This window comes from Colobus angolensis, unplaced genomic scaffold (assembly GCF_000951035.1).
Source record: "Colobus angolensis palliatus isolate OR3802 unplaced genomic scaffold, Cang.pa_1.0 Scaffold214, whole genome shotgun sequence".
In the NCBI taxonomy this organism is placed as follows: domain Eukaryota; kingdom Metazoa; phylum Chordata; class Mammalia; order Primates; family Cercopithecidae; genus Colobus; species Colobus angolensis.
Genome location: NW_012115311.1, coordinates 2,483,412 through 2,498,863, shown reverse-complemented (window position 1 = coordinate 2,498,863; position 15,452 = coordinate 2,483,412). Strand labels below are relative to the sequence as shown.

The following is a 15,452-nucleotide window of genomic DNA, read 5'->3' as shown; positions in this document are numbered from 1 at the left end:
GGTGTGGTGGCATGCACCTGTAATCCCAGCTACTCAGGAGGCTGCATCAGGAGAATTGCTTGAACCCAGGTGGCAGAGGTTGCAGTGAGCCGAGATTGTACCACCTCACTCCAGCCTGGGCAACAAGAGTGAAACTCTGTCTCAAAAAAAAAAAAAAAAAAAAAAAGAATCCTCAGCCTGGAACATAAATCAGGGCCTTCATAACTTGACTCCATCTGTCCTGTCCATGTTAGTCCCTGTCACATCACTCTTACCCCATACCTTGTCATAAATTCATTACCATTCCCTGAACTCCCATCAGATCTCTTTACAATTCCTTGGCTTTGAGGACTTGATGTTCTCCTGTCTGAACGTTGAGGAGCCTGTCTGCTCACCAGACCCAGGTCAACTAGCACCTCTGCTATGACACCTTCCCAGACACAATGTCACTCCTGCCCTGCACACCCGCAGCATTTTGTTCACATTCCAGTGGACCCTGGACATTCCTAGATTAAACATCTGTGATTTTGGTCTAGTCACCAAAAATCCTAAAAGGTCATAGCAGGAAATAATCCTCTATACTGCCTTGGCGACAGTACGAATTTGAATTATGTATTGCGTTTCACCCAGGGTCCAGCCAGGGAAGCCGAAATCATCCTAGATATTTCAAACACAGAGAATTTTGTACAAGAAATTTGTTCTACAGATGATGGAAGAGCTAAAAGGCCAAACAGGAGCTAAAGAGGCAACCCAGAAAGTAGCATCAACAGAAAACGATTGCTGTTCATTAGATAGGAGTGATATTGACATAAGATGGCACTACTAGTGATGAGAGGCCTGGGTTGCCTGACCAGGGTAGGATCATGTCGTGATTTTCTGATGAGAGCTGGCACCATGAAGGGCAGGGCTTTCTAGGAGGAGAGAACCATGCCCACAAAACTGTGCAAGGAAAAGCAAGAGAAGGAGAAATACCCTGGATTCTTCCAGTCTCCTTTTGTCTTCCAAAGGTACCTCCCACTGGCCGGATGTCCAGATGCCAGATGCTAAGGCTTCCAGGAACGTGGTCCTTGTGATTTACCACCAAGCAGGGAAAGGGCAGGATGGAAAATGAGTGGCACACAGTGTGTGAGGCTGCTGAGCCCCTCACGGGGCTGCAGAGTGAGCCTCACCAGTTGATCACGGTCTGAGCAAAACACAGAAGTGCGTGTGTCACATATCATGAGTCCTTGCATTGTAATTATACCTCGCACGTTGGTTTCCTCTATGACACCAGGAGCTCAGCAACAGCAGGAACCCAATTTTTACCCCAACACATAGCACATTATTTGACATACAGTGGGTGCTCGATAAGTAAGTGCCCTTAACCACCAGTCCCCTGGATTTACAACATACTTTAACTTGGTATTTCCCAAAGTTTATTCTGTTGACCATTAATTCAAAGCGATGTTAATGCATGTTACAAGTAAATAGGGCCCTGCCGTTCCCAAATAAGTCTGTGAAACAAAGGGTTAAATAAACTTAAGCTGGTTTGTTTATTGCAGAATTATTCGGAGTTTTTAAAATGTGCTTGAAGAGAGAACTGTAGTGTGACACAGCATTGTTTCAACATACATGACGACTAAACACTTTTTCCAAAGAGCTAACATTATGCAGGAACCTCAGTTCTAAGGAGATATTGCTTAAATATCTTCACATTGGTAGCATTACTTCCTTTTATCTTTGAAATATTCCCATGAGGTACAGAAGAATAAGGTCACACCTTGAAGATAAAAGTGTCACTAATAAATAATTAAAGCTAAAGAACACATCAAGTATTAATTGGATATATAAGGTGTCATTTACTATTCCAGTCACTGCAGGGCTAGAATAAAAATATAAGTCATAGTTCCTACCCTATTTGAAGAGATAAGAAAAACAGAGAATCATAAAATGAAACTTTCTTTTTTATCCAACAATATTTTTATACATGCTTTAGTACATCAAGATACCTGGTGCTGTTTGATTATTAAAACTCCGAGACCTATGGAGGGTAATTATTTACTGAAGTGATAAGCAGGTCAGCTCTGGAGCTTACAATTTCAATTTCACGAATTATAAGAGCAAATCACTAACTGGAATGACATCTACCAGATAAATTTTTTTTTTTTTTTTTTGAGATAGAGTCTTACTCCGTTGCCCAGGCTGGAGTGCAGTGGCTCCATCTCGGCTCACTGCAACCTCTGCCTCCCGGGTTCAAGCGATTCTCCTGCCTCAGCCTCCTGAGTGGCCGAGATTACAGGCACGTGCCACCACACCTGGCTAATTTTTGCATTTTTAGTAAAGATGGGGTTTCACCACGTTGCTCAGGCTGGTCTCGAACTCCTGACCTCATGATCTGCCCACCTCGGCCTCCCAAAAGGCTGGGATTAATTACAGATGTAAGTCACCATGCCCAGCCCAGATTTTGCTAAATCACCAATAATAACAATATTAATGACAAGAACTTGGCAATGTTGTATCCACCCCCATGAGCCTCTAAAAATGACCATTTAAAAATCTCTGAGAAAGTCATGGACTTTTTTTTATTATGATATAGCTAAAACTTCTATTTGTTTCTATATTTTATTGATCCAGATCAATAAAGTAGGACATTATCCTTCATTTTTAAAGAGAGACACAAAGCCTTTGGTTTTGTTATCTAAGAAATATGTCCTTTGGAATTAATATTATCATTTACCTTCATAAAGGATTATTACAAAGGCTTCCAACAATGGGTGTCTACACCAGAAAATTTAGCCAGCACATGATCATCTGTTAAATAATTTTTAAAAGACAGTATGCTTGCTTTGGTCAGATATTTTGGCATTCTCCCCAAATGGCCTCTCTATTACAGATTACGTTATTAATATTAACCTGTAATATAATTTTTGAATATTGGCAAAAAGTTGCTATATCATATTATAAGTATTTCTGTCACACCAGAAGCACAAACTGAGGGCCAAAGAGACAATAAGAATATTCCCTTATGTTGAGACTTATTCACGGTGAACAAAAATTCTGAATTCTAAATATAATATAAAGTAGAAGTTTAATCAGCACTTTTAATATTGTGGTGATAGTATTCACAGCCTAGTCAGTAACTAATGGGACAACTTTGGTTTTCATGCTCTAAAATTCAGTGTTCTCATCTGTTAAAAAAAAATTAATCACCTGCTTCACTGAGGTGAAATGAAACTGAATACGTTCCACAGCTCAAGGGTCCCTTCAGGGTGCAGGACCCAAATAAATTAGGTAAATATTGAATCCTATATTCCCGCCCATTTTATCTAGGAGATTGGCAATATGCATCAACACACCAAAAGCTCTGTGAAGTTCTGCTGCAATGAATCTATTAACTTTCCAAAACCAAGGGCTTCTCAAATCTACTTGTCCCTAAAACTGTTTTACTTTTTCCTGGTAGCACCTATTGGTACACCCAGGAATTAATGTTCCTCAGAACTCACTTAAGGCTGGTGCTTCAAGGGAGCAACAAGATCAATTCCTGTTACATCCAAGAATAAAAGTTTTGAGTTGCTGCTTTTATTATTTCTGATTATAACCAACATGCACACAATAAGACACCCTTGCCAACCTGGAGAGTTCAAAAACAGAGTATATAATAGTGATGACTTTGTGTGGGGTGCAAATTGTATGCATCTCATCATATTTACATAGAATGATGTAAGTATCATTGATATGTAAATATGATATGATACATAGAATGACGTAAAGATCTCTTGAGCGTGGTTTTTGAGTTCTTTCTATGGAAATGGTTATGAATTTACATTCCTCAGTTGGTTTCCTTTGTGACTAACAATTTGTTTTCACAAGATAGGTCAACAATTTGCATTTCACTCTGTTAGTGAGGCTAACTGAGCCACACTGACCATAGCCTCAGGGGTATCTGGCTATGGCTGTGTTTGCTGGTGGAAGCTAAGGGAAGTAAGTTAAAAATCAAACAACTCTCTTAGAAAGACTCTACTCTGCCTAAAGTAAATGGAGAACTGAACCATGTCAAAAATAAATAATTCTAGCAAAAAAGTGTTGCATAGCAGCTAATAAGTCCAAGTATAATGGAAAACTCTATATCCTACCATTTTAAGACTTACTATGATTATTATTTTTACTTCAAAAATACAAAGTTAAAAAGTAAAACACAGTAACGCAAAACAGGGAAAAGCTGATACATTTGGCCAAAAGAAACTAGATCTGAGCCCACTCTAACAGAACATGTAGCAGCAACATGACATTGTTGCAGGATGAAGGAGGAAAAATGCAGCATTGGGAATGATGGTGGGGTTTGCACTTTGTACCTGGAGTCATGCATCAAAATACAGTCCTCATCTAAGTATAGCATGGAAAACATTTCATTCTTTTTTATGAGTGTATATACAAGGCTAACCATCAGCTAAGGTCAGCAAGCAATATAAAAGCAAAACCAACAATAAATGCATCTGTTCCTACATCAATTCTTATGTTCTGCGGCTCAAATCACAACACCCCCAAAATGACCACTACAGAGGTAACGATGATTCACTCTAAGCTTAACAGTGGTGCAAGTCTACATCCCACTACTAGTACCATATGAAGTTTTAGGCAAATAAAAGTGGTTTGTGTTTCTCCAAATACGGTGAATAGATATTTCAACATCTCCAACACATGCTCTGTGGACCATCTGTGTCTAAAACACCTGGGGAGTTTCTTCAAAGTGCTCCCTGGGCCCCACCCAGACCTTTCCAGCAGTCTCTCTGGGGTTAGGCCTTGGACTCTTTACATAGAATAATCTCTCTGGTGAGTTTTAAGCCTACTAGAAAGCTAAAAGAATATTGTATTGAGGCTGGGGGCATTGGCTGACGCCTGTCATTCCAGCACTTTGGGAGACTGAGGCGGGCAGATCACCTAAAGTCAGGAGTTCAAGACCAGCCTGGCCAACAAGGTGAAACCCCGTCTCTACTAAAAATACAAAAATTAACCAGACATGGTGGCAGACGCCTATAATCCCAGCTACTAGGGAGGCCAAGGCAGGAGAATCGCTTGAACCCAGGAGAGCAGAGGTTGCAGTGAGCCAAGATCACACCATTGCACTCCAGCCTGGACGGCAAGAGCAAAACTCCGTCTCAAAACAACAACAACAACAAAAAGAATACTGCATTGAATCCTGATATGGAGAACTTAGAAGCCTCATAGGAAAGCAGCAAAACAATAAAAATCTTTCTCATGTTAAGGCTTAGAAAACAAGCTTTTTTAGAAAAAAAAAAAAAATACGTAAAAAACGAAACTGGCGACCATGACAATTTGGAAACATAATTTAAAAACATCATTAGATACAAACATATCCAATTTTGTGTTCTCTATATTATAAAAGATTTATTAATTCCTCAACACCCTTGCTTTTAACAAATCCTGAGCTTAGAGTGCATGCCCTCTTTGGTGCTCACTGTCAGCTGCCTGCAGTGTATCTTCCTTTCTTTCCTTTTATTTATTTATTTTTTTTTTGAGACAGAGTCTTGCTCTGTCACCCAGGCTGCAGTGGCACAATCTTGGCTCACTGCAACCTCGGCCTCCTGGGTTCAAACGATTTTTATGCCTCAGCCTCCAGATTAGCTGGAACTACAGGCACATGCCACCACATCTGACTAATTTTCATATTTTTAGTGGAGCTAGGGTTTCATCATATTGGGCAGGCTGGTCTCGAGCTCCTGGCCTCAGGTGATCCGCCTGCCTCGGCCTCCCAAAGTGCTGGGATTATAGGCGTGAGCCACTGCACCTGGCGTGCATCTCCCTTTCACTCCTTCCTGGCTGGCAAAGCCCCTCTCCCACTGTTTCACCACGTAGGCCTCCATCTCAAGCTTGCTCCTTTATACTATCAGTGTTCGTGGTTGTGATGAAAGGCATGGTCTGTCACCCTAGAAAAGTATGATCACTGAGCAAGAGTTTATCATCTTCTTCCCCAAAGATGCTGAAGCCCAGGAGATCTTTTCATTGGTTAAGGCTGATTTAAGTGCCATTCTACCTTGCTGGAGAAATTCAGAAGGACTGGCTCCTAGGGTGCCCTTCTGGCCTTTATCATTCTATATTTCCAAGATGTACATGACTGTACAGAGTTGGCAAGGGCTGTCCAGGACCATCCCTATGGTCTATAGTATGGTATTCATATCTTTCAATTAACAATTTCTTACTGAAAATCCACTGCATGCAAACTTCAGAAGTTGTATTAAAGTCTCATTTTGAATTCTTCATATATAAAATCTTGTGTCTGATATAAGAAAATGATAAATAAAAGGAAATGTTATGTATAATACATATAACATATATATATATGTATATATATAACATGTATTAAGAGAGAATTCCATACAATTGGTTGTGACAAGAACTAAGAGAAATGGAACAAGAATGGCTAAATCAGTACCAAACTACAGAGGTAGACCCCCTTTATAGTTCAATTTTAGAGAGGTTTATAGCAGATTATGACACGACGACACTTTAACTCAGTTCTGAAAGTAAGCCATCTACCAGAAATCTCATTTTCTTAAATAGGAAATGGTTAACTTAGAACCTGGTTTTCAAGGTGTGGTGTCTGAACCAGCAGCAGAATCACCTGAGAACGTGTTAGACGTGTAAACTATCAGGTACCCCACCAAATCTACTGATTTAGAAATTCTGCAATCCGTGGTTTAAAAGGTCCCGCAGGTGATTCTGATGCATACTAGAGTTTAAAAACTGCTGGCTTAAAACTCAAGACAACTCACCTGGACCTTCTATCATAGGTTACAGTGGGCCAAATAAAACAAGAGTAGTTATTATCATAATCTATAAGGCATCATTAAAAAAAAAAAAAAAACACCCCTGCCTGCTTCCCCAAGTGGCCTAAGAAGAAGTCCCTACATTTCTTTAAATCAGAGCAACTGTTTTCAGTTAAGACACGGTCACAGAAAGCCACTATGTCCATTAATATGCCAAGACACGGTCACAGAAAGCCACTATGTCCATTAATATGCCAACACTCATTATTTAGCTTATTACTCGGCTGTCACGTGGCAGAGAGTTTGGATATAAAGAAAAGCATAACATGGCATGTCAAGCAAGGGAAGGCGAGTCCCAAGCAGTCTTGCTCAAGCCATGAAAGACAGGCCCAAGTGGAACTCCACAGTGGGGAGACTCTGAAAAGGCAATGATACTTTCAGAACACAGAGCAAGGGATGCTCAAAGAAATATTCTGACATCATCACCGTCTTGAGCGGCACTTAACCATCAATTCGTTGAGATGATCTCCTCCGGCTTCTTAGAACAAAACACTGTCTAAGCTGGAAAGGTAATGGTTTGCTGCTGGTTAGCACTCCACACGCATTTCATATGTATATACGACTAACGATCAAACTAAACGTGGAATGATACAAATCTGGGACTCTCTTTGGTACTTCCTCATTACTGCACCAGCAGTTTCTTAAGATGAAATGTACACATTCAGATTCTGACATTTGCAAGCACCACCTGACGGAACTTATAAATACACTTAATATGTCTTTACAATGTTCTTATGTGTATCATTTACAGGGCATGTAAATCTTACTAATAGGTGCATCAAAAAGTTTGATATTAATTTTTTTAATTCTGTTAAAGTCCTTAATGACTAAAACGGTATTTGAAAGCACAAAATTTTATATTCACCAATCAAAAACATTAAAGCCTCTATTTTCTTCTAGCATCCTTACCACACTATATACATGGTAACATTTTTATTTTATGTTGTATTTCCCACAGCCTCTCTACATGCCTTTTAAAAACTCAGTTGAGGGTAACTCAACCCACATGGGTTCTTTAAAGTTAGGACATAAACATACCTTATAATATGAAATGGAGATGGTGGCAATTCAAGTTTCTGTACAGATTACCACAGGAAAAGTGATAGTCATTGACCCCTTGAGGTATTCCTACTATAGGTAAAAAAAATCCATGTATGGCAGCCCCATTTTACATTGCTCTATCAGTTGACAGCTGACATTTTAACCTCTAACCAACCATACCAAGAAGATTCCGAATTAAGTTTGACATTTTGTCCTTTAACTTGTTCCAAAGCACTGCAGGGGTTTTACTGCCCGATGTTACACCATATGTGCAGACTCTACACACAGCAGGCGGGGTTAAGCAGGATGCCTCTGTATTTTGCCATTCTCCTGCTTCCTGTTGTTTTTGGAGCAGCCTAAGTTTAGCTAAACATAACCCTCCTGGGCATATCATTTTTAGCAGGAGAATCTGCCTCATAGCAAAGTTCCTTGTATGTTGATTACATTTCTGAAACATGGCAGTCTATGAGATTGATAGAACTCACTGGTTTGGCATCCTGCCGAGTCTTTATGAAACCCAACCCATCATAGGAAAAATTTATTAAAATCAAATTTCTTAACTGCATAAGTTTTCGTGAATAAAAACCTAAACTATTATGAAAAACCTACCTAGGGAATTCTTTTCAAAGTTTTTTTTTTTTTTTTTTTGGTCATCTAGTCTCCCATTAAGTAACAATGATAAACAGGGATTCTTTAAAACCTTTTCCATGTTTCAAGTTATTTTTTTAATTCTAAATTTACTGTTATCTTTGGTAATGGTATGTTTACTTGTACCCTCGAGAGGTGAGAGTCTATAAAACCCTCTTAGATTTTACATCCAGAATTATTTTTGCCAGTATAAGAAATACTTTTGAGAAATGAGAGAATACCAGCTGCTACTAACACATTTTGTTGTTGTTGTTTTGTTGTTGTTGTTGTTGTTGTTGTTGTTTTGAGACAGAGTCTGGCTCTGTCACCCAGGCTGGAGTGCAGTGGCACGATCTCGGCTTACTGCAAGCTACGCCTCCCAGGTTCACACCATTCTCTTGCCTCAGCCTCCCAAGTAGCTGGGAGGCACCTGCCACCATGCCCAGCTAATTTTTTTGTATTTTTAGTAGAGACGGGGTTTCACCGTGTTAGCCAGGATGGTCTCTATCTCCCGACCTCGTGATCTGCCCATCTTAGCCTCCCAAAGTGCTGGGATTACAGGTGTGAGCCACCGTGCCAGGCCAGCTGCTACTAACAAATGATACTCTTAGCTTAATGTCAGTAACTCCTACCAAGCCAGAGTTCATGAAAAGTACACACAAAGAAAAAAACACGGTTCTTTAAAAATATAATTTCCCCAATTGTCTGTCCCCTTTGGTATTCTGTAAAGTAGAACATTTAGCTCTATATAATTCAAAAAAAAAATCTATACATAGCTTAGAGAGGGAACCATAAATCTCATGGGTCTCAGATTCACTTCCTGTTGCCTTCCTTCATTACACGTTTAAAGATAATCAATAAAAACTGATTTCTCTTTGTAAGCATTTTCCTGTTCTGCTGGAAATAATAGCAGGCCCTGCCCTAAAATGAAGGAAAAATGGAAAGTAATATTTACCATAAGAGGAGAAAATGAAACTGCCTAAGCATTTTTCCTGAGCCAAGTGAAACACAAACAGCAGACCAAGTTTATTCTTACAGAAAAATATTTTAAATACTCTTGGCATTAATTCTATTCTTAATAGAATTAAATTTGAAATACTTAATTTTAAATACTCCTGGCATTAATTCTATTCTTAAAATCTATTCTTAAAATTGTTAAGTTTTCAAACTCTGAATTTACATTTCCACTTTCCACAGCAACTTCTTCAGGTTTCCTAACAGTTTTAACAACATACCTGTGTAAATATATATTATCACATGCAAGACTTTTGTCAGTGTTAAACATTGAAGATGTAAAGAGAGGACAGGTAGGTCCCCCACACTGCCTCCAGGGAGGGACTAAGATGCAAAACCAATGGGAAAAAAACCAAATGAGAACAAAGTTACATTAGTAAGGAAAGAATGGACTGTTCTATCTCCCTTCAAAACAAAACTTTCTATCTCATTTCAAAACACAAAACTTTGCCACTTGCATTTGCAGCACAAGAATTAAACATTACTTAAAATGTTACTTAGTTTTATATTAAATAATCTGAAATAATCCATTGGGGTTCTCTAATACGGGGAGACTATCTCACAACTATTCATTTTTAATTTGTTTTTCTTCTTCGGGATTCTTCACAAAAGACTGTAAGAGAACACCAAATGGGAGAGTAACAGACCTTTACTTTGTAATGAAGTTCCAAATACATTGTATCAGTTTTCCAGGCTTCCTGTTTCCCTTCACTCTGCACTATCTATGGAGGTTGTCATATTTCACCAGGGTTGACTGTAAATCAGACAAGTTCAGCCAGTCAGGTTGAAGAATGGAGGTGAAAAGCTCAGTGGAAAATACATAAAGTACAATTAAAACCATATGACCAGAGATATTGAAGCAATACTTGCTGGAGGAAATCCAAGTAAAAATCAAACCTTTTCTGGTGTTAGTGATACTATCCAGTCTGTCTGGGACAAGCACACGTCGTTTGCTAAATATCCCTTTTCTTTTTTTCCACAGCAAGAGCACCCAGGAAAGTCAAGACCTAACAAGGTAATTAAGTGGATAGCTATCTCTGTAGAATAGTTAAGTTCATAGTTGTTGTATAAAACCGATCTCTCATTTCAAAGAGTTAACATTTATTTAGAAATAGAGTTTAAGATTGGGCAAGAGTAAATTTTGCATCCACCAAAGTGTATTAGAGGTTCATAACAATGTTGGATCAAAAACCTTTTCCACTTTTCTGTGAAATCTTTACCTCTGAAGACCTGAGGATTCCATGAAGACAAAGATAATCTAATTGCCTATTGTTTAACATAAAGAACAAGAAGCTATAAAATCCAAACTGTCTCCCCTACTACACCACAAACAACCCAGATGTTACTGTTTCACATAGGTGGCACTTAGCAGGCCAGTGATGTATACGTACAGAAATGAAGAACTCTTGAAGCTGTAAAGCAATTCTGACAATAATCTTGACTTTGGCAACCTATCATCAAAGCCATTCCAAATCTACTTCTCTTGTACATTCCAGGTGTCATTTATAATAATCTCAGTAGACAACCGAAACGTAATTTTTAATACTGCTTTGGGATTCCAGTAAACAACTCAAGCTCAGCAAGTCACTTACCCCCAAGAAACTGAATTCCTCCAGCCACTCTTCCCACTGTCCTGGAGATGAGGTCGGAAACACAGCAACCCATGAGGGCAGTGAGTGCCACCAGGAGGAGGAGGCCACAACCCAGGCCGGTCACTATGGTGCAGATCCTCCATTCTGTGCTGGGGATACCTTGGAAGGAAGCATAGCGCCCACATTCCTCCACCATCACCATCATCTGCCGACTCTCATCATGCACAGGATATGAGCACCTCCGGAAGGTACCAAAGGACACAGGCTTGCCCAGCTGTGATCCCCAGAGCCAGTAAGGCATAAAGAACCCCACGCAGGAGGTGGCAGCACAAAGAAAAGAGAGCAAAGCCCAGATTACTCCAGTACAAGTCAGGCTGGATGCCATCTTTCACCAGATAGGGCAATGAGGACCCCAAGTAAGTGTCCAGGGACTGCAGGACTGAATGAAGACGTGAAATCACCAGGGACCCACAGATAATCCACAGTTCTGTAACGCAGAATGGATCCTCAGTCTTACTGGGCATCAGCTTTCCATCCTCTGTACTAAGGATGATGGTCCCTGGTAAAACAACAGGAAACATTAAAAATTAAAAGCATTAAAAGAAGTGACAACACTGTTTCAGCTAGTCTACAATTTTCAATTAATAAACATTCAGACTTGCCTCAACACTTTAAAAGTGGGAAGAACTAATTCTCTCTCTGAGCTTCTCCATAACTTGATTTTTGTCAAACCAGCTCAAAGCTTTTTCATGTCTTTATCTCCTATAAATGTTTCCAGATTAACTCTGACAGCTATTTACTTAAAGAAACACCTGATTTGTATTTGACAGGCCAATGAATTCATTCTATATATTATATCCTCACATTAAAAGTAATGTAGCATTTTCACTGGCAATAAACAATGAAAATAAAATGAACCATGCCATGGTTTCCTTTTTTTGGCTTGCAAGTTCGTGGTCATAGTTTGTTGCAACTTTTCTGTGTCCCTTTAAGGGTGCAGTAACTCTCTGCATGAGCCAAACAAACTAATTAGGATAATTTTTCACAATTGCAGAGTACCATAAATTTAACAAGCATTATGGTCTGCGGAGGCACACACAGTACAGAACTATTACCAGACACTCTTTGTACTCATTCAGCAGCATTTGAGAATTTCTTTAGTCTTAACATCTTCTAGTGTAAAAGAATGCCTGTGTATGACTTATTTTGGGTCTGCAGTTCTGATTCATTGATTCCAACAGTTTTATTGGAATCATTTCTCCCACTGAATGATTGTCTAATCTGAACAGCAACCCATACTTCCCAGTATTCTACATCAAACCCCAGTCATCCAAACGGTTCCAGGGACATTTACTTCCACCCCAGCCTTTCAAAAAGAGTTCCTTAACCATTTCTCACACTTTCTATAAAGAAACGAATACAGAAGCACACAGCCCCTCCACCCTAAAGTTCCACCCCCAGGACTCCTAACTCTAGCTTTCAGGGTCCACAGCAAATTCCCCCCTTTCTTCACCTCGCCCCTACCCGTTTTTTCTCTAACCACCGCCCATTTTCAGTTCTGGATGTCACTCAAAACGGAGGTCCGGCTACTACTTTTTTTTTTCTAATCTTGCCAACTGCAGTCAGTGGCTGAAGTTGATCTATCTGGGCCACGAGGCTGGGGAAGACCAGCAGGGGGTGGCGTGGGGGCAGGGGGCCCCCATCTCCAACTGCGGTGAGGCGCCCTCGCCAAGACAAGCCCTTATTTAGCCCCCTGCCATTGCCTCACCGAGCCACTTCACCCATGGAGACACACAATGATCCCTCCATTCTAAAAGGGGGCAAGAGGCATTTTCCAGCCGGCTCTGGATGAAGGGAGGGGATAAGGATGGGAAGGCAGCACCCCCCGGAGGCAGACGCCAAGAGCGGACGCGGCTGGCAGGGAGAGCCGACGGATCCGCCGAGCTCAGGAAGTCCGGAACCCGGGAGCAGCCTAACTCCGGCTCCAGGGTAGAGAGGGAGCCCGGGAGAAAGCAGCGGAGCCCACGCCCACGGGGCAGCCAAGCGCTTTACTTACATGGCTGGTGGGCGGCGGCTCCCTTCCCTCCCGCGTCCCGGGCGCACACACAACTTGCTGTCTTGCTCGGGCGGGAACATCCACGGAAAACCAGACCGTCCTGCCCTTCTTTGCCTCTGTCCCTAACGGCCGCAGAGCCCGGGGGCCCAACCTGAAGAGCAGGAGTTGGCAGGAGGCGGAGGGTCTCCAGAAACGGGCTGGCACCAGCGGAGACCCCCACTCCCGGCGAGTCCGCGGCGGCGGTTCTGGCGGAGCGCCGTGGCCGCGCGCGGGCGCCGGGGATCGCACGCAGAGGAGTGGATCTCCCTTTGGCAGGCGAGGCACGCACCGCCTCCTCCCCTCCGCTGCCCGGCCCTCCTCTCTCCAGTCCCCTCCCCTCGCGCCCCGGGAACTCCGCGCAGACAGACCCAGGACGCACCGGGGACGTTCCTGGAGCGCCGGGAGGGGAGTGGGGGGCGCCCCGCTGTCCGCGCGGGTCCAGGCCCACCCCCGGAGGCAGCTTTCGCGGCTCCTCCCCTAGCCCCAAGCCCCCTCGCGCCCCCTCTCCCTGCGTCTCATTCAAAGCTGAGAGTGGGGAAGGCAGACAGACCGAGAAGTATGAGAGAAAGTTGCTTGTCTTCGTGGGTGATCACGAGGGGCCACGGAAGATGACACACTTTGCCTGTTGGCTTTTCTGGGTTTACTGTTCGGGTTTATGCTCGTTTTCCTGCCGCCGTTAGAAGCCCTAGACGGGAAGGAGGGCCTTACAGAGTGGGTAAAGTGGCCCCTTTGAGATTTGAGGAGGCTTTTGAGAAGTGGTCACTTTGGAAGGCGTTGAATGAGGCGGTTGTGGACGTGGGAATTAAAGCACAGCAGAGAGCCCAAGGCTCCTGTATGGCACGGGGCAGCTGCCTTTCCAGAGGAGCCAGGGAGAAGGCAGGGGCAGACCTCTAGCGAGCCTCTCCCAAGCGATACTCTATTTCAAAGTTCTCTCTCTCTCTCTCTCCTCTCCTCTCTCTCGCTGTTTCTCTTTCTCTCTCTCCCTCCCTCCCCCCCTTTCCCTTCACTTCCTCCCTCCCTTTCCCTTCACTTCCTCCCTCCCTTCTGCTCCATCCTGCCTCCTGATCAATTTTGCAATTTATTCCATCATTTGATTTCTTTTCTGCGAAACAACTGATTTTTAGTTCCCCTCTGGACTTAAGGACTTTTTCCACTTGTCATTAGCACTAACCCCTTTAGAAGTTTAGAGCTAGATTCAGTAGATGACTGTGGGAGTCTCTGCTGAAGACAGTATTTTAAGAAGTATGCCATCTGGGAACGGCAGTTTTTGAAGTAGACAGTTTCCCAGATATGGTTTTTGTGAGGTACCTTTTTAGAGGAGTTGAAAATAATAAATTGGCAGGTATATATTTCATAGCAGATTTTCAGACTGCACTATTTTCATTAGCCATGATGGCGTACGTGTTTCCCACAACGACAGCTGGAGATATGTGTTCTTTTATTATTATTTTGAAAGATCTTAAGTGATTGGTTCCAAGCCTTTTGAGGTCACAGGTCTTTTAAAAAATATAATGAAACTGATAAGCCTTTCAGAAAAAAAAAAATGCACATACATATAAAGTTTTACCACAGTGATTCTGAAGAAGGAAAGGGATGTTTGGCAAGGTCTGAAGATAATTTGGATTATCATAACCCATGACTGGGGAGTACTATTGGCATCCAGTGGGTGAAGACCCGAGATCCCGCTAAATACAGTGCACAGGACAGTCCCCAAAATTACCTGGGCCAAAATGTCAATGATTTCAAGGAAATATTAGGTGGTTTCCCATTCCCTTAAAGTCCATTCATGAATCCCATATTCAGAATCCCCAATTTAAGTATTTTTGTTGTTGTTGTTTAGTTTAAGTTGTTTTAACTCTTACAAATCACCAGTTACTGGGCTCAGTGACAGCATAAGAATGATTGCTTGACTTCCATTTAGGTACCACACCCTTAGTTATTACACAGAGCCTTCATACCTATATAATGTGATGATGAAAGATATGATCATCAAAGACAAAATAATAATAGTGAGAATCAGAGTCACCTCCATACAACCTGCTGGGGAAATTGCTCTCAAACACTTTCTCAAGCTTGAAGCACTTGAGCTGGCTGGAGAGATATTAATGATAATCATGGTTACTACAGATAAACTCCTTGCTGTGTGTTAGTACATTAAGGTCTCTTAATCGATTACTTATCCAGTCCTCAAATAAGAAAAGAAAAATTATGAAGAAGGAACAATTATTATATTACAGCAAGGATAAGAAGTAATTTGCCCAATAATTTACAGCTAAAAAA

General features: G+C 41.7%; 1 protein-coding gene across 2 annotated transcripts in view; it reads right to left on the bottom strand.

Annotated features, from left to right (window-relative positions):
• Positions 1-13,769, bottom strand: part of LHFP (lipoma HMGIC fusion partner) — a 261,124-nt gene extending 247,355 nt beyond the window's left edge. Inside the window, exons 1-3 of one of the 2 annotated variants that reach the window (XM_011942980.1) lie at positions 13,552-13,769; positions 13,134-13,284; positions 11,078-11,636 (exon numbers count right to left, since the gene is read on the bottom strand). In XM_011942980.1, the coding sequence (XP_011798370.1) occupies positions 11,078-11,462 (385 nt within the window). In that variant the 5' untranslated portion in view covers positions 11,463-11,636; positions 13,134-13,284; positions 13,552-13,769. Of the gene's footprint in view, positions 1-11,077; positions 11,637-13,133 lie in introns of both variants that reach the window. The other variant, XM_011942979.1, reaches the window with a different exon arrangement.
• Positions 13,770-15,452: the final 1,683 nt, after the last annotated feature.